We start from the raw sequence: 21,419 nt of genomic DNA, 5'->3' as shown, positions 1-21,419 counted from the left end.
GCTTTGTTCCAATTCCAGTGATTGCAGTCCCTGGGGGACACACACAGCCTGGCAGGGGTGGGTGGCCTGTGGGGGAAGAGCCCAGAGCGGGGTTCAGATCTTTTCTCTGCATCCACATAGGGATGTTATGGGAATGAAATGAGACCCTTTAAGTGAATGGGCTACACTGTCAGAGCATGTGCTCCGGGGGACCATCTCAGAAAGGGCAATGACAAGCATCCCCTGGGACAGCTCCCAGTCCTGCCTGACCCAACCTGGTGACCACTGTGGATGTTTCCTCATCTGTAAAGTGGGCGGTTGGAGAGGTCTCTGCAGCCTCCTTTATACTCTAAAAAACTTCCTGACCGGAGCAGCTAGGTGGCACAGTACCTGAGGAGTACCTGAGTTCAAATCCGGCCTCAGACACTTAACACTAGCTGTGTGACCCTGGGCAAGTCACTTAACCCCAATTGCCTCACTAAAAAAACAAAAAAAAACAAACAAAAACTTCCTGACCATTAATTACCCAAAGGTCACATGGGCAAGGCCAGGATCTCCTCATTTATGCCAAGTCTTCAAAACCAGGATGGGGACACCCAAAGACTGGGCTCGGAGTGGACAAGGCAGTGTGACCCCATGAGATGGGGAAAGGCTAGTGTGAAAGCATGCCCTCTCCTGCAGGCCCCAGGAATGGTTGCCTTACTCTTGTTCTTGGCATTCCTGAGCTTAACACACACAGAAGCCTTCAGGGCTGTCCCGGCCTCTCAGTCAGCCTGTCCACACTCGGCCCTTGTCTTTTCCTCAAGCCCAGAGCTGCCCCCTGCATCCTCTTGGGGATGAGATCAGTGTGCACCCAAGGCCATCATCCAACCAGGGCCTCCCTCCTGCTCAAGAGGGAGCAACAGCAGCTGCACCCGTGGCCCCTGGTCAAGAAACCCTTGACAAGCCTGGAAAAGGGGCTCAGCTCATCTTTTCTCTCCTCCTCCCGGCAGCCAACACAGGGACTGGGCCTTCAGCACCTCGCTCATGCATTCATCCCTAGGACATCCCCCCACCCGGGCAGGTTCTTGGGATCTGGAGTTGGAGAACCCGAGCTTGAGACCCAACTCTGCTCCCGAGAGATGTAGGGTGGCGTCTCTTCCCTTCCCTCCAGGCCTGCTTTCTTTTGCCCTCGGAGAGTCTCAGGTGAGCCACTAGAGGTCACTCAGCCCCTCATCTTAGAGACCAGGGGGATGGGTAATACATTCAGTTATCTGTGGTGAGATTCGAACCTGTGTGCAGCCCCCAGCGAAATCAAGCTGGGGGACACAGCATACTTTTGTTTTGTTTTGGTTTTTTTGGGCAAGGCAATTGGGGCTAAGTGACTTGCCCAGGGTCATACAGCTAGTAAGTGTTAAGTGTCTGAAGCTGGATTTGAACTCAGGTCCTCCTGACTCCAGGGCCAGTGCTCTATCCACTGAGCCACCTAGCTGCCACTCCCCAGCATACTTTTAAAAATTATGCTTTAATCCATCAGTTCTTTTTCTCTGGGGATGGAGCATATTTTTCATCCTAAATCCTTCAGATTATTGCTGAGAAGAGCCAAGTCATTCAGATGATCATCTTGTGATACCTGTCTTTCCAGGTTTTTCTGACAGCCCCCTGCTCACTATTTTTTTTTCCCCCTTTGCAGGGCAATGAGGGTTAAGTGACTTACCCAGGGTCACACAGCTAGTACCTGTCAAGTGTATGAGGCTAGATTTGAACTCAGTTCCTCCTGAATCCAGGGCTGGCGCTTTATCCACCACGCCACCTACTCATTTTTTTTTTGGTGAGGCAATTGGGATTAAGTGACTTGCCCAGTGTCACAAAGCTAGTGTCAACTGTCTGAGGCCGAATTTGAACTCGGGCCCTCCTGACTCCAGAGCTGGTGCTCTATCCACTGAGCTACCTAACTGCCCCATCTTCTCATTACTTCTTATAGCACAATAGTGTCCCATAATAATCACATCTCACAATTTGTTCAGCCATTCCTCAATTTCCAATGCTTTGCCACCAGAAAAAGAGCTGCTGTATTTTTTGTACACTGGGTTCTTTAACTGTTTTTTCTTTTTGGCTAATGACCTCATAATGGTACGGCTAAGTCAAAGAATACGCATAGTTTTATAGCTCTTTGGCCATAGTTCCAACTTGCTCTACAGAACGTGTGAGTCTACAATTCCACCAATGGTGCATTAATGTTTCTTTTCCCCACATCCCCCAAATTTGTAGTTCTCCTCTGCTGTCCTATTATTGAGTCCAGTAGGTACGAGGCGGTGCCCAGAACTGTTTTGACTTGCGTCTTCCCGGTCAACAGCGTTAGAGCATTTTTTCGTGACTATAGATTTCATCTGAAAACTGCTCCTATCTTTTGATCCTTTATTAACTGGGGAATGGCTCTTATTTTAATACATTTGACTCAGTTCTCTATGCTGGAGAAATAAAGCCTACATCAACACTTTTTCAGTTACTATTGCTATTCCCATTTACTCTATTCTCTCCCTTCACCCTTTCTCCTTAAATGTTTTGCTTCTGACAGCCCCCGCCCCCATCTGCCCTCCCCTCCCCCCACCTTTATTATTCCTTTCCTTCCTACTTTCCTGCAGGGTGTAAAGAATTGTTATTTGAGGTTATGACCCCATCTTTTGGCTACAATTTTTAAAAAAACCCTTGGTGCCTGCAAACTGCAGTGCTCCACCCACTGGTTGTAGCCATCAGCATGGCGCTAGAACCTCACATCATCACCACTTGCCGATGCCTAGCTGGGCATGGCAAAATCATGACTGGAAGCCCAGTGAGGGCAGTCACGTGACTGTCAGAGCAGCCAGCCAATTGGCTGGGGGCTGTGTGTGGTCAGCCTGGGGTCTGCTGGGAAGAAGGCCATTCTCGCTTGAAGCTGGAAGGCGACAGGCCGCTGCTGTGTGTTCTCAGCTGATTCCTGGGCGGTGGTGGTGTTCAGGTTGTATAAGTTCCCTTTCCCCACTTTATTTCCTTTCCCCTGATCCTACTGATCCCATTTGTGTTTAAGTTTGTTCTTGTTCAATAAATCCTGCTGTTTTGAGGGAGGCTGCCGGTCTCCTTCCTTGCCCCAATATTGCGGCGAGCCGCTTAGCTAACACTCCCCAATTAAAAATTGGTCCCTACAAGGGTAAGATAAATCTCTATATCCGACTGACAGCATGCCCTTTATTAAGGATGTCTGAAACCAGGCCCACCATGGGACAAGGCACCCGGGGAGGGAAAGACAAGGCAGTCCACTGGGGGACCACGGGCCCAAGAAGAGTGTGGGCTCACCACTGGGTCAGAGGAGGCCTGTATGGGAGGCAGCTCCACACCTGAGCCTCGAGGGGAGGCCCGAGCAGCCTATGCCAAGGCAGGAAACGGGAAACAACATCTCCTGTGACTGAGGATTATTCTGGCAACGGCATGGATGAGGAAGAGAGGAAGGAGTGGACCAAAAGCCCAGTGCTGCAGGAGGCTGGGGCCCTGGACACTCGGGACGAGGCAGGCGGGTTCAAGATGCCCAGAGGCCCCCAGGCAGTGAGGGAGGCATGCCTGGCACACCAGTCCTGGGGGAGAGGAGAATGGCACATGCTTTCTGCCCCAGGTAGGAGCTGGGGCTGGGGGGGCCATTCCCGGATGACCCTCCTGCTTGGGGAGGAGATGGACGCTACCCCCAAAGGAAACCGAGAAGGGGCAGTGTGGCTGCAGACCTGCTTTACGGATGAAGAAACCCAGCTCAGGAAGCTGTACAATAATCGGTGCCCGGTGACCCGTTCCTTCCTGCATGCTCATGTGTCGTGCCCTTCTGGAGCCCAGCCCCCGCTGAGTCACTCTGAGAGAAGGGTAGGCTCTCATGGAGGAGGCCATGGCGGGGAGGACAGCGCCAGACAGAAGGCCTGCATTGGCCCTGAGATCTCTGAGGATGCCCAAAGCAAGGCCTCTCGACCAGGGACCATCCTCCAGCAGGGCTCAGGCCGCGCTGAGGTAGCAGAGGGATTCCTCGTACAGGGAGCACTGGCATGCTCAGAGTGTGGGAGCGTGGCCAGGGCCCTGGGAACAATATTCCTCTGGCTCATAAAGGGGGAGAGAGAGAGAGCGCATGTGTGTGTGTGTGTATGTGTGCGCGTGGGGACACACCCACCCCGTCAGTTGTTTGTTCATTCACATGCCCACCTGTGAGTCTGTCCATCGATCCCTTCGGTCACTGTGAGGCTGGGTGGGGCACGTGGCTCCCAGAGGCAGCAGCCCTGCCTCACTGCAGGCCAGGAGGGGGAACGTTCCTTCAGGCGGCATAATGACAACGAGGACATTTGAAGGCGCCCGCCGGGTCAGGCTCCAGGTCATGCCTCCAGGTGCCTGGTGACCCTGCGGATCTTCTCCTTTTTGTTACGGTTGCCGTGTTTCTTCCAGGGCTTCCCGGGGACCCCGGTGGAGCTGGCGCTGGCAGGTGACCCCAGGGTGCTGCCAGGCCTGTGGCCTATCACGGTCTGCACGCCCCTGGTCAGCGCCCTCACGTTCTCCTAGGGAGTGAGAGGAGCTGCGCCTGAGATGCTGGTGGGGGGTTGGGGACCCGCGGGGCCTCAGGGTCACAGCAGAGAACCGCCAGGCACATGAGTGGTCGGGGAGCTGGCGGAAGAGCCTCCCAGGACACTTCTCGTTTCCCAAGGATAAAGCCACCATCTCCCGACTCCCGCATCGCCAGGACCTGTCCTGGGCCGGGCACACGCCCAAGTCGTCCTCATCTGTAGCTTTTCTCCCAAGGCCCCTCCCCGAGGCTCGGCTTCCTGCCACCCTGAACCCCAGCAGAGGCCCCACCACCGCACGCTGCCCCCCCCCCCCCCCGGGACCACTGCCTGTGACCTTACTTGGTGGAAGAATGCTCGGTCGACCACATTCTCGATCTGCTTGGCTGGGTGGCGGCTGTGCTCGGGTGGCTGTGCCTCCCACTTCCCTCCGCTGTGCCTCAGTTTCTCGTGCTGCGGTTGGAAGTCCCCGGGCTCGATGCCAGGAGGAGGGTGACAATACAGCAGCTTACCCTGGGATGGCAGAGTTGGGGCTAGCTCTACCTTACCCCCAGAGCAGGTGCCAGGGACAGGCAAACGCTGTGCCCAGGGCACCAACGCCAGCCCAGATTTGGGCCGCTGCCCGCCTGCCCGCCCTCCCTCATGCAGTCAGGTCCCCTTGCCCCACGTGGCCACCAGGTGAAGGTTTCAGAACAGGCCAGACTGACCCCCAACCCCAGCCTAGCCCAGGGTCTGAGCACACCTCTCCTCTTTTAGACCAACTCCCGGACTATCCCAGAAACAGCTGGGAGTGAGGTGCCCTTGTGCCCAGCTCTGTGGGTGACCAAAGGGAGGCCAGTACAACCTTCGGGCTGTCCGATGGGCACCCCAGCTTCTCAGACCCCCCACGTCCAGTCCTCAGGGCCCCCAGGAGGGATCACCCTTACTTACCCTGACATAGTCCTTCAGGATGTACCGGGCAGCCCGGGGCTGGTCAGGTTGTCCATGGGCAGTCATAAACCCTCTCATGCCTGAGAGAAAGTTCCAGGGGCGTTAGGCCACACTCCTGAGCCCTGGACAGACCGGTCACCTTCCAAGTCTAGGTCTGGGATCCCCGGGACCCCAAGTGTCTGAACAAAGATCAAGGTGAGGGTTCCAGGGCAGCAAGGCCAGGACTAGAGGTGAGTGGACTCCCGAGGGTGGGGGTACAGCCTGGAGGCCCGTCTCCCACTCCAGTGCTAGCTGATGCCACCCCCCAGGCCTCCTGCTGACTGCTATCACAGGGACCCTGAGAGGCCCCACTGAAGGCAGCTCCACTGGCCCCTCCCCTCTCCGGCCCCTCCTCCCACTGGAGCTGAGCCACACCTGTGATCCCCAAATGGGCGTGGCCTGCTCTGCCCCCCCCCCCAATCTCCCTTCACTGTACAGCTCAATCACAGGAGCTGTGGACTCGCCCAGGGTCAAGACTGGAACCCAGGGCCCACGAATCAAAAGCCTGCCTTTGTTCCTCCTCCCCTGGGGCCCGGCTTTGCTGCCTCCCTGGCTCTGGGCCCCCCAGCAGCTCCAGACGGCTCCTCTGGGGAGACAAGCCTTCCTGTCTGACCCCCTGAGCATGAGGTGCACACACCCCTCACCCAGGCATTCACAGGTGCGCACACACGCACACTCACCAGGCGTAGGCACACCCAGAGAACTCACTTCCGTAAGCTGTCAGCAGCTCTTCCGAGGTGGGCTGCCGATCGGGGTCTTCATCTTCCCGGGGCCGGATGATGTGAATCCCATAGGTAGCTTCTAGGACGTGTCTCGGGATGTTCTGACAAATGTAAGTTTGTAAAGGAAGCTGACGGGACCTTTGTGCCTGTCCTGGCTCCTGCTCCCCTCACCAGGCATTCATGGGAGGCCCTGCTGGACCCCAGGTAGAGGGAACCCCGGATCCAGAGCAGGGGAAGCATCCTGAGCCGCCGTCCCCTCTGTCCCCTACAGACATCCGGGGACATGCCTCGGGTAATGGCTTTCCCCACCTTGAGCTCGAGTGACCCCGGGGCCTCACGCCTGGGAGGGGGACCTTAGTCACCGCCTCTCAGGCCCTGGCAGACAAAGGAAGCCACACCATCCCCCACAGCCAGACGGGCTTCGCCCCATCTAACGCCAGACCCCCCCACCCACACAGAAAGGATATGAGCGAGATGGGGGGCACGTGGTCTCTCAATTGGTCGATCGGCAGGATCCCGCAACAGACCATGTCGGCCTTGGTGGAGACGAAGGACGGCATCACCAGGCCGGGGCAGTCGCACAGACACAGGCCGGGCTCCACGTAGAGCGTCTGCAAGAGAAGCCCCGGGTTTGCTCGCTTCTCGGGCAGGAGGGAGCGGGACTGAGGGGCCGCACCCTGGGCCTACCTGGAAGTGTTTGGTGTGCCCAGGCGTGGCTGACACCGACACCTTCTTGTCCCCAAAGATGGTGTTGATTGTCGAGCTCTTCCCGACGTTGGGGTAACCGACCTGGAGAGGGTGACCCAGATGGGAGACGTGATGCCAGCGGCCCCAGAGCTGCCCCTTTGCCCAGCGGGCACCGCTCCACAGCTGACCAACGTGTGGACACAGGTGAGGCTCATGGCCTGGCCGTCCTGCCTTCCCAGTCCCTCTCGTTCTGGCTCTGTGCACAGCCTGGGCTGGGCCTCACTCTTGTCCCAAGAACTTGGGAAGACTGTTCTAACTGACCCACTCTCAGGACAGGACAGTCATTGTGAGGTCAGGCTGGACAGTCAGGATGCTGGGTCTGAACCCCAACCCCGGTGCCCACTGCTAGTGGGACAGGGATGGCCAAGTCGGAGACCACAGGACCCCAGGGCCCAGGGTCACCCAGCTGGTATCTGTGGGGGGACTCAAGCCCAGGGCTGGTCCCCCAGACACCCCCACCTGGGAGAGCTGTGGAGGGAAGTGCTTTGCAAACCCTAGAGGTACTATCTCTGTGGGAGGTTGTGGCCACTACCCAGGTAACTTTGGGCAAGAACCCCCCCCCCCCCCAACCATGGCCCACCTCGCCTTCCCCACACTAGGGCCTTCTGCTTGCCTGCTGTCCCGGGAGCCACCTGGGAGTGGCCTCGGGAAGGGAGGAGTGTTGGTCAAGACTGGGTGTGTGCAGAGCGCATCCCGGGGGTTCCTGGGGACTTTGCTGAGGTCTCTCCAACTCCAGGCACCCACACTGTGCAGGGTCCCCCAGAAGGGCTTCCCTTTCCCCCACTTCAACTCACCAGCCCCACGGTGAGCTGCCCCTCCTTGACCTTCTTCCCAGAATGCATCTCTCTGAAGAGGTCGAGCAGCTCCTGCTTCTCCACCAGGTGGCTGTCATTCTGCACGCGGGCGCCCCTGTCCCCCAGCTCCTGGTCCCTGGAGCCGCTCTCCTGACAGCTCTGGCCGCAGGAAGACTCGGCGTCGGGCTCGTCCTCAGAGCACGTCTGCCAGGCCTCATCTTCATCTAGACAGTCCTCGTACTCGCTGTCCCCTTCTTCACTCATCCAGTCGTACTCGTCACTGTCCCGGTCCCCCCCGGGGGGTCGCTGACCACAACCAGGGGTCTCGGAGCCGGCATCGCCTCTTGACACGCCTCCTTCCCCATCATCCCATTCTTCAGCTTCCTCTGAGCTCTCAGCATCTTGTTCCTGGCCAAATGAAAACCCCAGAGAGGTGGAATAAAACATTATGCAGGGGATAAAGCACCAGCCCTGGAGTCAGGAGGACCTGAGTTCAAATCCGGCCTCAGACACTTGACATATACCAGGTGTGTGACCCTGGGCAAGTCACTTAACCCCAATGGCCCCCCCCCCCAAAAAGATTATGCAGGACAGCCTTCATGTGCACAGAGACCCCCCAAGCCAGAGCCTGAATTCACCTTCTGGACAAGGGGCAGGAGAGCTCACAAAGACACCACCAGTTCTTAAGTGGAAACCGGTTAAGATTCCCCATCTGAGGGGGACTGGAAAGACGAAGGGGTAAAATGTCAAAAGGGGGTGGGGGGAACAGGGAAGGGACAGGGGTGTGTGTACATGCACACACACACAAGTGTCTGAGGCAGAGTTTGAACTCGGGTCCCCCTGGTGCCACCAGCTCATCCTGCCTTCTCTCCCATCTACTCCATGTCTGCCAACCCCGCTTTGTTAAACATTTCTTTGCTTAAAGAGGAGCCAAAAGAGCTCGTGCCCAAGGAGAGCCGAGTCTTTGCCTTTGCTTGTAGCCCTCAGCCCGGCCCCTGCACGTTCCTCTCACGACTTCCCGCACCCCCCTCCCCTACGAGTCACAGCCACAAGCAGTCTCTCTGGGGCACAGAGAGCTCAGCTGCTGCCTCCCCTCGGGCAGGGACCCTAAATGCGGACAGAGGCAGTCACCACCCTCATGGGCCACCTGGGCAGCAGGGGGAGGAGCCCGCGCTACCTGGGGTCTCGTGCTCAGCCGGAGGCCTTCGGCCAGAGCGGACCAGAAAATCACTTTCACGTTTTCTTGCTCAAAGAATCGGGCCCAGGCCCCCCGCTGCTCCTCGGTCAACATGTCAGCCTTGTTGACCAAAATCACGTTTTCCTTGTCTCTGCTGACTTCTTTCACGTAGCGCTCCTAGGAAAACAGAGCTCGTCTGGAGGAAGCAAGGCATCGAAGGCACCTTCCGACTCCGAGGAATGAGGCAAACACCTACCCCGCCTCCCCTGCGGCATCTTCATCCTTACCGCGCAGTGTCTGGACTGAAGAGGGGAGCCCACCTGCCCCAACAACCCCAGCCTGGACAAAGGGAGCAGTCCTGGGCTAGGCCCAGAATACTATGCATCACTGGGAATTCTGCCGGATGGCCAAGAAGGGCCCCAAGCCCCTGGCATAGCAAGCCCCCTGCCGGCCAAACTCACCAGGTCCTCACATCGGAACAGCAGGGGGTTGCGGGCGTCCACTATCTGAACAACGATGTCACTGGAAGACAAGCAAACGAATGACGGTGACCGCCTGGAGCCCACACTCGCGGGGGGCTGTCAGAGCGCGTCTGGGACCCTTGCCCACTGAGCACCAGGCCTGCCATCTCGGGGCGTGACGTGGAAGCGGCTTCCGCTTCAATGCTCACAAGCCACTTTACCCGCCTTTTCAGCTCGTGATCCCTGAGAGCAAGCGCCGCCCTGAGAACCTCCCGTGAGGTTCCAGGAAATTTCCCAAGAAAGGAAGGACTGACGCCTGGTGGGGCGGGGGTCCTTGCATCAAACCTTCCTGATAAGTCTGTCTGCCAGCCAGCCAAGGCCTGCCCCAGCTAACAGGCAGAGCGCCAGGGGCCAATGCCCGGCAGGGAGGTGGTCAGAGACCTGTCGTTCAGCCTTTGCTCACTTGTGTCTGATTATACGTGAACCCATTTGGGGGGTTTTCTTGGCGGAGATCCGGGGGTGGTTTGCCAGCTCTTTTACAGATGAGGGAACTGAGGCAGACAGGGTGAAGTGACTTGCCCAGGGTCACACAGCCAGAGTGTCTGGGGCTAGATTTGAATGCAGGTCCTCTTGACCCCAGGTCTAGCACTCTGTGCACTGTGGTGCCCCCTCGCTGCCCCAGGGGAGACCAAGAACCCTCAAAAGAATTACAACGGGCTTCAACAGCCCCATGAAAGAAGGCACCGAGCACCGGGAGCAGGACAAATGCTGGTCTCACCCTGAAAGATGGGGCTCATCAGCCTGGAGGGAAAGGCCGGCCACAGGGGTGCCCCGAGTCCACTGTGGGCAGAGGCTCAGGAGGTCAAGGGCCATACACGCCAGAGCATCTGCAGTGAGCAGCAGCCAGGGTGGGCACCCACTGACTGGGGAAAGGATCAGAACCCCCCCTCCCCGCCCCCGGGCATCATCTTGGCGAGTCTCGCTGCCTCCAGGAAGATGAGGCCCATGGGGCCAGAGCAGGGCACGCACATTTTTCTTCTTTATTATAGGTGGTGACGCCCCAAGGGAGGAACGAGGCATCTCAGGATTCCTTGGCCCACGGCCGGACAGTTCAGTCTCTGCCCAGGCCTCTATAAAGAGCAGGGCCCAGGGCTGGAGGAGCCACAAAGGGCATCTCAGCTGGGACAGAGCTGGGGAGCCAGGGTACGGCCTCTGCTGAAGAGCTCCATGAGGGCCACTAGGGGGTGCCCCTGCGCAGAGCCCCAGGCCTGGAGCCAGGCTGGGTGACCCTGGCTAAGTCACTTCCCCATATCTGGATGACAAGAGCACTGACTAGCTGGGGTTGTTGTGAGGGACAAGTGAGATGGTAACCATAAGGCGCTCACACAGTGCGCGGTACACAGCAGGAGACAGAGAAATGCTCGCCTTCCTATTACTAAAAGGTTAGCGCCCCGCCCCAGGCATCTCTCCAGAGACCAGGCTGAGAAATGAAGGTGGCAGAAGGAGACGAACGTGCCGACGGCCTATGTCTCACGGCCTCCAGCGCATCCATTCGCTATTTTGGTGACGATCTGTGGCCGAGAAGGGGATGGGAAAGTTCCAGTAGTTCCAGTCTCTCGGCTACACCTTCCTTGGCACAATTTTCACCCTGGGTGTTCTGGAGGTGGCCTCAGGAAAGCAGCGCAGCCCAAGGTCAGGGAGCATTTGAACCCAGGTCTCTCGCATTCCTCTGAATCCAGGGAGCTTTCCCACACCTCCCTCCAGGAGGCAGCCGGTGGCCAGGCTGGAAGTTTCCTGAGGCTCCCAAGAATCCAACCCTCTTCCTGTGCTGTCCACCGTGCAAATACTGACCAGGGCACGTGACCAAGTCGACTTCAAAGCTTCGCGACAAAACCCTCCGACAGACATCTGTCACAACGACCCTGGGAAAGGGCCCAAGGCTTGGGCTGCCTGGCTCCCCTTGGGCCCAGGGTCCACATGAGGCCGGATGGCTCGGTGGTCTGGTCACCGACCAGCCCTTGGCTCCAGAGGTGTCCGTCCACACTCCAGGGAAAAGATGGAGCTGTCGGCACGACACAAACCCACACCTGGACTCAGAGACAGCAGGGATGCCCTTCACACTGGGGTCTTCATCACAGTCAATCAGTCAACAAGCATTCATCCCGTGCCAGGCCCTGGGCTAGGGACGAGGACACAAGACAGTCCCTGCCCTAGAAGAGGGAGGATGCAGACCAAGGGATGCCAAGGGATGGGCAAGGGAGGAGGGGTTGGGGCTCAGACGTGCCATGGTGCCGAGCTGGGAAAGAGGCCTGGGACGGCCCCTCCAGTCTCCACTGTCCACCAGCCGGGCTCCGTGCTAGGGACGCAAGTCAGAAAATGAAGGCCCGGCCCTGATCCCCGGGGGAGCCAGGACCCAGCCCCCTCCGCCTGTGACAGCTGTGACCCCCAGCTTACCTTCTCTCGATGACCCGCCACAGCTGCCGCCAAAAGTCCAAGTTCCTTTCAAAGGGCGTCAGGATGAGGTTCTGCTCCTCTTCCAGCCTGGCTTTCAAAAAGGAGGTGAGCATGGGGAGGGGCCCCACCAGAAGGGAGTGGGGGGCACAAGTGGCCAGCTCAGACCCGGGCCCTGCAGACCCAGGGCTCCTGGAGGCCTCATCTTCTGGACACAGAAAAGCCTGGGGGGGAGGGGGGTGGAATATGGGACTGCAGGAACCCCCCCCCAGGACCCAGTGCCTTTTGGGGGGCTCTGCAGCTGCTTGAAAAGGAGCTGGGGGGGCTTCTCAGCTGCAGCCCCAGGTGCCCCCCCGCCCCCACTCACCGCCCAAGCTGGCGCCTCCACTCCAGAAAGTTCTCCCGCTCTGCCGCCTGGAGCCGCTCGGCGCTGGTGCCCTTGTCCCAGGGGGGCCTGTTGGGGGGGATTGGGTGAGATGTAGGGGCAGGGTGGGAGGGATGGGGGGAGTGAGGGATATGGAGAAGGGGTGGGGAGGAGGAGATACAGGGAGGGGGAGGAGGGAGGGGGAGCAGGGGATACAGGAGGGGGGAGCAGGGGACACAGGGAGGGGGAGGAGGGGACACAGGGAGGGGGGAGGAGGGGACACAGGGAAGGGAGAAGAGGGAGGGGGAGGAGGGGACACAGGGAGGGGAGAGGAGAGGATACAGGGAGGGGAGAAGAGGGAGGGGGAGGAGGGGACACAGGGAGGGGGGAGGAGGGGACACAGGGAGGGGGGAGGAGAGGATACAGGGAGGGGAGAAGAGGGAGGGGGAGGAGGGGACACAGGGAGGGGGAGGAGGGAGGGGGAGCAGGGACTCAGGGAGGGGGAGGAGCAGGGGACTCAGGGAGGGGGAGGGAGGGGGAGCAGGGGACACAGGGAGGGGGAGGAGGGAGGGGGAGGAGCAGGGGACTCAGGGAGGGGGAGGAGGGAGGGGGAGCAGGGGACACAGGGAGGGGGAGGAGGGAGGGGGAGGAGCAGGGGACTCAGGGAGGGGGAGGAGGGAGGGGGAGCAGGGGACTCAGGGAGGGGGAGAAGGGAGGGGGAGGAGCAGGGGACACAGGGAGGGAGAGGAGGAGCAGGGGACACAGGGAGGGGGAGGAGGGAGGGGGAGGAGGGAGGGGGAGGAGCAGGGGACACAGGGAGGGAGAGGAGGAGCAGGGGACACAGAGAGGGAGAGGAGGAGCAGGGGACACAGGGAGGGGGAGGAGGGAGGGGGAGGAGCAGGGGACTCAGGGAGGGGGAGGAGGGAGGGGGAGGAGCATGGGACACAGGGAGGGGGAGGAGGGAGGAGGAGCAGGGGACACAGGGAGGGGGAGGAGCAGGGGACTCAGGGAGGGGGAGGAGGGAGGAGGAGCAGGGGACACAGGGAGGGGGAGGAGGAGCAGGGGACTCAGGGAGGGGGAGGAGGGAGGGGGAGCAGGGGACTCAGGGAGGGGGAGAAGGGAGGGGGAGGAGCAGGGGACACAGGGAGGGAGAGGAGGAGCAGGGGACACAGAGAGGGGGAGGAGGGAGGGGGAGGAGCAGGGGACTCAGGGAGGGGGAGGAGGGAGGGGGAGGAGGGAGGGGGAGGAGCAGGGGACACAGGGAGGGGGAGGAGGGAGGAGGAGCAGGGGACACAGGGAGGGGGGGGAGGGAGGGGGAGCAGGGGACTCAGGGAGGGGGAGGAGGGAGGGGGAGGAGCAGGGGACACAGGGAGGGGGAGGAGGAGCAGGGGACACAGGGAGGGGGGAGGGAGGGGGAGCAGGGGACACAGGGAGGGGGAGGAGGAGCAGGGGACACAGGGAGGGGGAGGAGGGAGGGGGAGCAGGGGACTCAGGGAGGGGGAGGAGGAGCAGGGGACACAGGGAGGGGGAGGAGGGAGGGGGAGCAGGGACTCAGGGAGGGGGAGGAGCAGGGGACTCAGGGAGGGGCGCCCCCGCCCCGCCCCCTCACCTGCGGGGGATCCGCAGCGCCCCCCGGAGCTCCTCGTGCCGCTCCCGCAGCCGCCGCTTCTCCTCGGGGGACAAGAGGCCGGTCCTGGCCTCGGGGGGCACGAAGTGGACGTTCAGCTTCTCTGCTCGCGGGGGGAAGGGGGGTCACGAGTGGGTAACGGGCTCCGGGCCCGCCCCCCTCCCCGGCCCTCCCCCTGCACACAGTCGGCGCCTCCTACTTGCACGTACCCGCCACGAACTCGGTGCCCGCCAGCTCGGCCGTGGCCAGGAACTCCTCGAGGGCCGTGGGCTCGGTCACGGAGCAGCGTGGGTCCGAGCGGCCCCAGGGGCCGCCGTCGTCCAGCTCCTTCGTGTGCAGCTGGGGGAGAGGGAACCCCACGTCAGAGCCCACGGCCCGACACGCGTGGGGACCCCCACACTCAGGAGGCGCCCCTGGGGGCCTCGGGCGGGCCTGTAACGCGCCGCTGCCTTCGGGCCCTGGGTTCGAATCCCGCCCCGGGCTCACCCTGCCCGCCCCCCACGGGGAGGAGGCTCTCCAAGCTCACCCACGTGTCTCGCCGCCGCTGGCTCCGGTTCTGCAGGTTCCGCTCCTTGATGAGGGCCCGACCCAAGCCGGCCCCGCCCCCGCCGCCGCCCGGCACCCGCTTCCGACCCATGTCCGCCCCGCAGGAGCCCAGAGAGACTCGGTGCCACCGGCTCCTCGCCGCGCCGCTCCGGAGGCTCTTCTGCGCGTGCGCGGCAGTCGGCGGAAGCGCTCACCCGAGGAAGAGTCCAAGCGGAAAGGAAATGGGGGGGGGATCAGAACGGGGCAGAGCCGCGGAGCCGCCAGCGCCTTTCCACCCTCACCGACGTGGCCCTGGCCACATGGCGTCAGTCACTCCCTGAGGAGTCACCGCGACTATGGACCCGTCCGCCTAGACGTCTGAGGCGCAGTGGTACAGTCCGCGTGGTGCGCAGCCGGAAGCGTCCGGGGAGAAACCTGAGCGACGGACAAGAGGGGACCGCCCAGAAGGTCCGTCGGACGGAAGGGGAGGAGCCCGAAGGAGGCGTGGCAGGAGCGTGCATCCTCGGCCACGTGACTGCGATTCCGTTTTCCCAGCCGGGAAGTGGGGGTGAAACTCTCGCGTTGTCTCATCCCTCCAATGACGTTCAATGACATTCCCGTCAAAACGTCAACTGAATAATACAATGAAGAAAAGGCGATGATTTTAAAATGACTCCCAATGATTAAAAATACAAAATGATTCAGGACGTCATCACGCCCGGCCTGCCCTTTGTTGGGACACTATCCCCCCCCCGCCCTCCCCCTTCCCCCCCCCCCCGTAAAATTCACCAATAAGGAAACTGAGGCCCAGAGGGGTCAGTCAGTCAGTCAACAAGCATCTGTTCAGTGTTTCCCCGCACTCAGTGCGGATAATATAGAAACACGGTCCCCACCCTGGAGGGGCAGAGAACAGGCAGACGGTGCCAAATGCAAGGGAATCTTAGCCGGAAGGCACTAGCAATGAGGAGGCCTCTTGCAGTCAGGAAGACCTGAGTTCAAATCCAGCGTCGGACACGTCTGAGCCGGGGACCCTGAGTAACTTCTTGAACTGTTTGCCTCGTCTCCTCCTCTGTGTATATAATGACAGTGTCTCCTCCCAGGGACGCCGTGACGCTCCAATGGGGTCGATCCTATTGGTGAGATGTTTTGCAGACCTGGCAAGCTTGCATGAAGTCCGACTTGTTGTCGTTTGAGGCTTGAAGGAAAGCAGGGGAGCGTAAAAGGCAGAGATTGAGTGGGAGAGAATTCCAGTCTTGGGGGCTGTACGGGGACTGCATAGGGAAGTGAGCAGGACCCGGAGAAGGTTGCACACAGACAGCCACACTGTTGGATGAAGAACTGGGAAGGACTCAACTATTTCCAGCAATGCAGCGATCCAAGACAATCCCCAAGGACTCCCGGGGAAGCAGACTATCCACCTGGGCAGGTCACTTCACCCCGCGGCCTCACACACCTGGGGCCATCGCCAGTTGTCCTGATATCTATCTTGTCACTGGACCCAGACGGCTCTGAAGGAGAGAGTGAGGCTGGTGACCTTGCATGGCCCTGCCTCACTTAAATCCGATCCTGCAAGTTAGGACGTCACCTCCCGATGGCACGATCTTCTTCAAGAAAGAACAAACATAACTATTGATATTGGATCTGGTGCACAAACTGCCCGTGGCTTAAACTGCTGACTTGCCTTTCTCCTTCCCCAAAGTGCAGTTTGTTTACTGACAGTCTGACCAATGGGTGATTCCTCATGAACAGCTTACTATCCCCGGGAGCACTTCTGAGAGACCCACCGATCTAACCGGCTTGTGAACTCCCTGGGGCAACATCGCCGAGGAGCAGTCCCCCAACTTTGGCTGAAGACCTCCGAGGAGTTGAGACCTCACTTCTTTGTTCTTGTAATAAACATTTTTATTTATAGCTTTGAGTTCCAATTTTTATCCCTCCTTCCCACCCTCCCCTGCCCCCTCCCTGAGGTGGGAAGCAATCAGATATGGGTTATCCATCTGTGATTATGTCAAACATCACCACATTAGTCATTTTGTACAAGAACACTTGAATAAAAGAAAAAGATCAAAGTGAAAAACAGTGTTCAATCAATATCAGGTCTTTCTTTGGAAGTACATAGTATCCTTCATCATGAGTCCTTTGGGATTGTTTTGAATCATTGTATTGTTGAGAGTAGTTCAGTCAGTCACAGTTCTTCATCCAACAATATGGCTATCTCTGTGCACAAAGTTCTCCTGGTTCTGCTCACTTCACTAGACATCAGTTCATACAAGTCTTTCCAGGCCTTTCTGAAGTCCTCCTGCTGGTCATTTCTTAGAGCACAATAATATTCCATCACCATCATATGTCACAGCTTGTTTAGCCATTCCCCAATGGATGGGCATTCCTTTGATTTCTAATTCCTTTTTTTTTTTTTGGTGGGGCAATGAAGGTTAAGTGACTTGCCCAGGGTCACACAGCTAGTAAGTGTCAAGTGTCTGAGGTCGAATTTGAACTCAGGTCCTCCTGACTCCAGGGCCAGTGCTTTATCCACTGTGCCACCTAGCTGCCCCTGATTTCCAGTTCTTAGCCACCACAAAAAAGAGCTGCTAGAAATATTTTTGTACAAATAGGTCTTTTTCTCTTTTGGAGGAATGAGACCTCACTTTTGACAGCTAGTCAAAAAGTAGGACTTTGGAATTCAAAGTAAGAAACAATGCTGTGGCCACTCAGTGGGGAGGTAGGGAGGACCCTGAGAGATGCCCAGCTTAGGCTGCCCCTTTGGCTTAGTGTGAGAGAGCCCCCAAGGTAGGGGCTGACACCCTCATTTGTGAACACTGCTGATCCTGAGCTCCTAGCCACACCTACATCTGGTGCTGTACCTGTGAGTACACTGATGGCTTTGGGCCTGGGCTTGGGCTCACACCACTGTTCAGACCACAAGATCTGAATACAATGCAATATCTCATTGTAGAGTGTGGAATAACTGGTATTTCTAAATTTACCCAGACTGGAAAGCTATTTGCAAGACTCAAGTGCGCCCGTGGGCTGGTGTTTCTTAGCTGTTCCTCCCTCCCATGGCTCACGCCTGTTGTTTCCATGAATAGTGGGGTAGGGGGGTCTGTCGAGGATGGCCAAGCAGAGCTGCCCTTCCCACACTTCCAGTCTTTCAGTTCCCACTTCTGTGATCTCGTTCAGGCTGCTTCCGGTCCCTCCCCTTCATCTCTTCCCCAGGCCTTGCCCTCCTTCAGTCAGGTAAAGCCTGAAGTACTGACTGCAGGAGCTCTGTTCTTGGCACACGACACCTCTCCCATCTCCATGCTTTGCACTGAGATCCTTCATGACTACAATGTACTCTCTCCTTCGGGAAAATGCCGCTTGGACACCATCTTCTACATCAAAGCTTCTTAGACTGTGGGTCCCAACCCCAAATGGAGTCAACTGAATGTCAGGTTTGAACAAAAAAATGGCGACAGTAAAAGATTCTGTATCCCTAGTTTATATACCTATAAGGCTGGGATCACATAAAGATTTCTCAGGTGGACAAAGTTTAAGAAGCCCTGCTCTATATGAAGCCTCTCTTGATTTCCCTGCATCCCAAACACCTTATTCACTTTGTATTTACTGTGTGTGTGTGTGTGTGTGTGTGTGTGTGTGTACTAGCATTTTTTAATGCTTTTTAAAAGGTAGGTAAGAGCTGGGGGTTAGCCAGTTAACTGAGTCCTTGTGAGGTGGGTGTAATCTCTACTAAGTACTGGATCTAGGATTCTCACTCAGGTAGGTCTCTGTTTCCTTTCCCAGGCTAGCTGGGAGGTGGGGCACCCTGAGTTCCTACTGCTTTGGTCTGGTTAGTAACTGGGAGCTTTCCTGATCTCTGCCCATCCCTCCCCTCTGGACTTTAACTACTTGGTATCTGTTTGTTTACCATCACTTGATACAGCTGTTAGAATTCCTCCAATTCATAGTGTTGTGGTTAGAGAAGACTCTTTAGAAGGGAGCAATAGCAGACTGCTGTGCTACTTGTTAGAATGTTGTACTGATTGTTGGCATGTTGTAACAATGCACTGACACAATAACGTTCTCCTCGTTGTTCTATAGTGACAACACTGGAATCGGAACTCCAGTAGGTAGCAACATTAGCAAGAGAGCGAGCTCATCTCCAGCAAAGCCTGGCCATTTTGTGTGTCCTTGGACACTCCGACTCGCCCCTGCACCCCCCTCCTCCTCTGCAAGCCAGTGCCTGGCACATAGAAAAGCTTCCTTGTAGGGGGGTCTGGAGCAGCCAGGCTAGAGCCTGGGGGCCAGGTGAGGAGGAAGAGCACAGGAGGAAGCCGTTAGGGGGCCCAGAGGCCAAACATCTTCCCTTGACAGCTTCACTGAGGTTGGGCAAGAAGAACAGGAGAAAAGCTGGTTGAGTGGAAATGGGAGAAACCAGGTTGGAGGCAGCCAAGGGGCTGGGGGCCTGAACAAATGCCCAAGTGCTTATCTCCTGAGGTCTTCCGCCTCAAGAACTGACGTCAGTTGGTTTGGGATGGTAGGGCAGCTAGGTACAGTGCCTCTTAAGTGGTCCAGCTCATCGGTGACTCCAGCAGGATGAAGGGACAACCTCAGCAGCCCTTTGCCCAGAGATACCAGGCTCTTCTGCAGCCTGGGCTGGGCCCCTGTCATCTCTGGTGGCAGAGGGCTGGGACTTCCCTGGCCTAAACAGTAAGAGCAGCAGAGTCCTTTGCCCCTGCACTGAAAGGCATCTGTGGTCTTCTATGCTGATGACTGGGCAACTGTTTCTACATCACCACAGGATGTAGCATCCACCCCCAGGGCAAGTCAGCTCTTGCTGTGGTTTCAACTCAAGGACTGAGCCTTTCCTGCCACCAGCCTGCTCTTGGGCCCAAGCCCCCACATCCCCCTCTGTGACATTAATTTAGAGAGTGTTCTTCCTCTGTGGGCTCCTTACCACTTTTACCTCCAAACTACTACATTAACCCTGACTTACCAACAAATGTACCGGGATCCACAGCCCGACATACACACCAGGGAAAGGGCCAGACCCAAGTGTTCTCATCCCTGGCATCTCCTAGGAAAAGAGCAAGGTGGAACGCCTCACCTTTCCCTCCCAGCCAGAATGTGTTCCAAGACAAGAGAGATGTTTAGGGTTCTGGAAAGGGCTGAGGTCCTTGGGACAGTATGAATCCTGAAGTTGGAGAATGGATTCAAGCTCTTCCCTCCAACCTGCCTCAGATTCCTGCTTGGTTCTAGTTGCTGGAGTGATGAGTCAGGATAACAGACCCTGGCAGCCTCTGCTGGGCTTTGGCTCTGGCCTCACTCTAACTGGTGTTAATAAAATTATATGGGGTCGACCTATAATTGTCCCAAGTTTTAGGGAACTTAGCTGGGGTTTATAATATATTTGTTACTTAGAAATCAGAGGCTACTGGCAGATAACAACAATCAGAGGCCCAATTTTGGGCATTAAGCAATTTTGTTTGTTTTTTGGTGAGGCAATTGGGGTTAAGTGACTTGCCCAGGGTCACACAGCTAGTAAGTGTTAAGTGTCTGAGGCTGGATTTGAACTCAGGTTCTCCTGATTCCAGGGCTGGTGCTCTATCCACTGCGCCACCTAACTGCCCCCATTTATTAAAGCATATTAAATATTAGTAAAGATTAGAAAGTCCTACATACCTAGGATAGAGGAGAGGAAGAGAGCAACACGGGAGAAGAAAGAGCGTGCCCAGAGATCGAGAGACCCTTTTCCAGGGTTTTTAACCTGTCTCAGGTAGAGGTGGGTCACTCCACCTTGATCCAAGCTAATTGGCACTGATTGACATGACTTGAAGGTGGTCTTAAGTTAGTTAACTTCCTTTAGTTAGTTAGGAAGGTCGATCTACATTTTCTTTGAAATTCTCCTGACTGAGCTGGCCCCGTGTATGTGTCGGGGGGGGGGTCTCTGTGTCCCCCAAACACCCTATCATGAATAATTTTCTCACAGTGGTACATCTAGAGAATGGTTGGAGATGCCATCATGGGCAGGGTGCAAACATGGTTAAAAGCCTTCCAAAGACATCACCTGTGGTGCACGTTGAACTCGTTTCACCTGAAGATCTCCAAGCACAGAACATAATGAGCTGAAATCACAGTGACATCTATGGGGGGGGGGGGAAGTGGCAGATTTGGAGTCTGCACAGGGGCTTGGATCCTGACTTTGCACCTCCCTGAACCTCAGTTTCTTCATCTGTCAAATGAGGAAGTTGGACTAGATGGCTCCAGTGTTCATTCTGCATCTATGATGTGGCCGAGTTCTTCTTCAGTTCTCTATCATTGCCCGGTCACTCTATTAGTCATTTTACATGACAGTCCACAACAAATTAAGTCAGGCAGCATTTATTAAGCACCAAAGACCTTGGTTAGCTCCTGATCTCAAGCAGCTCATAGTCTGGCAAAAGCCCAAAGTTCCCATGGCTTGGGGCAGGCTGCCATGGGAGCAGGCTGGCTGGTTAACAAGGAGGTCCTGGGAACAAAGCTGGAGTGAGGGCAGAATCAGTGGAGACATGAGGAAAGCCATGGTGTGGTGGGTGCCCAGCAGGCACTGGCTGGAGAACTCCCAGGGTCATAATCACAGATGCTGGGGGGCGTCCCCAACAGGCAACTGCTGACCATGGTGGGACAATAGGGTCACTGAGCTAGGGCCCTCAACCCATTTGTTCTACCTGACTGCCTTTGCATTGTTGTCCACTTCAGAGCCCGACCCTAACAGGGATCCTCCTCACGGCAGAGAGTGGCCCCTGGGCTCGCTGGGATGGCGATTTGGCTGCTGCTCTGAGGAAGGAAAAGGAAGAAAGCAAGTGTTGAGGCAAGATCACACACGGAGATGCTCTTCGAGTGTGGAGTCGCTTTGGCTCTGGCCCTGGTCCTGATTATTTCTGCAGATACTTAAGGATGCGTCTAACATCAGAGAGTGGGATTGAGTAAAGGTAGTGAACCCCCGGGGAAGGTCAGCAATACAGCAACCTCTGGGTCAGAGGAAGGGACTTGAATCTAATGCCACACTCTGTCCACTCTGCTTAATTCATTCTGCACCTCTGA

General features: G+C 57.3%; 1 protein-coding gene across 3 annotated transcripts; it reads right to left on the bottom strand.

Moving 5' to 3' along the window:
• Positions 1-3,057: 3,057 nt before the first annotated feature.
• Positions 3,058-14,768, bottom strand: LSG1 (large 60S subunit nuclear export GTPase 1). 3 transcript variants are annotated; one of them, XR_006355791.1, is made up of 15 exons: positions 14,362-14,768; positions 14,045-14,174; positions 13,818-13,938; positions 12,212-12,298; positions 11,848-11,934; positions 9,394-9,454; positions 8,933-9,109; positions 7,756-8,163; positions 6,902-7,003; positions 6,682-6,825; positions 6,201-6,324; positions 5,454-5,533; positions 4,866-5,036; positions 4,174-4,520; positions 3,058-3,832 (listed from the first exon to the last, which is right to left on the bottom strand). XR_006355791.1 is itself a non-coding variant. In XM_043998597.1 (14 exons), the coding sequence occupies exons 1-14, from the start codon at positions 14,470-14,472 to the stop codon at positions 4,341-4,343; spliced, it is 1,983 nt and encodes a 660-aa protein (XP_043854532.1). In that variant the 5' UTR covers positions 14,473-14,768; the 3' UTR covers positions 3,058-4,340. The 3 variants fall into 3 exon arrangements, 1 of the variants encoding a protein (XP_043854532.1); XR_006355792.1 differs by having other exon boundaries at positions 3,058-3,566; XM_043998597.1 differs by having other exon boundaries at positions 3,058-4,520.
• Positions 14,769-21,419: the final 6,651 nt, after the last annotated feature.

Source organism: Dromiciops gliroides, chromosome 3, assembly GCF_019393635.1.
Source record: "Dromiciops gliroides isolate mDroGli1 chromosome 3, mDroGli1.pri, whole genome shotgun sequence".
NCBI classification, from domain to species: domain Eukaryota; kingdom Metazoa; phylum Chordata; class Mammalia; order Microbiotheria; family Microbiotheriidae; genus Dromiciops; species Dromiciops gliroides.
This window is presented reverse-complemented; position numbering and strand designations above follow the sequence as displayed.

Coding starts and splice junctions, on each gene's coding strand:
- LSG1 (XM_043998597.1), bottom strand. CDS start 14,472: ATGGGTCGGAAGCGGGTGCCGGGCGGCGGCGGGGGCGGGGCCGGCTTG. Junction 11,935..12,211: donor TGGAGGCGCCAGCTTGGGCG/GTGAGTGGGGGC, acceptor TTTGAAAGCCAG/GCTGGAAGAGGAGCAGAACC. Junction 4,521..4,865: donor ACCGAGCATTCTTCCACCAA/GTAAGGTCACAG, acceptor CTCACTCCCTAG/GAGAACGTGAGGGCGCTGAC.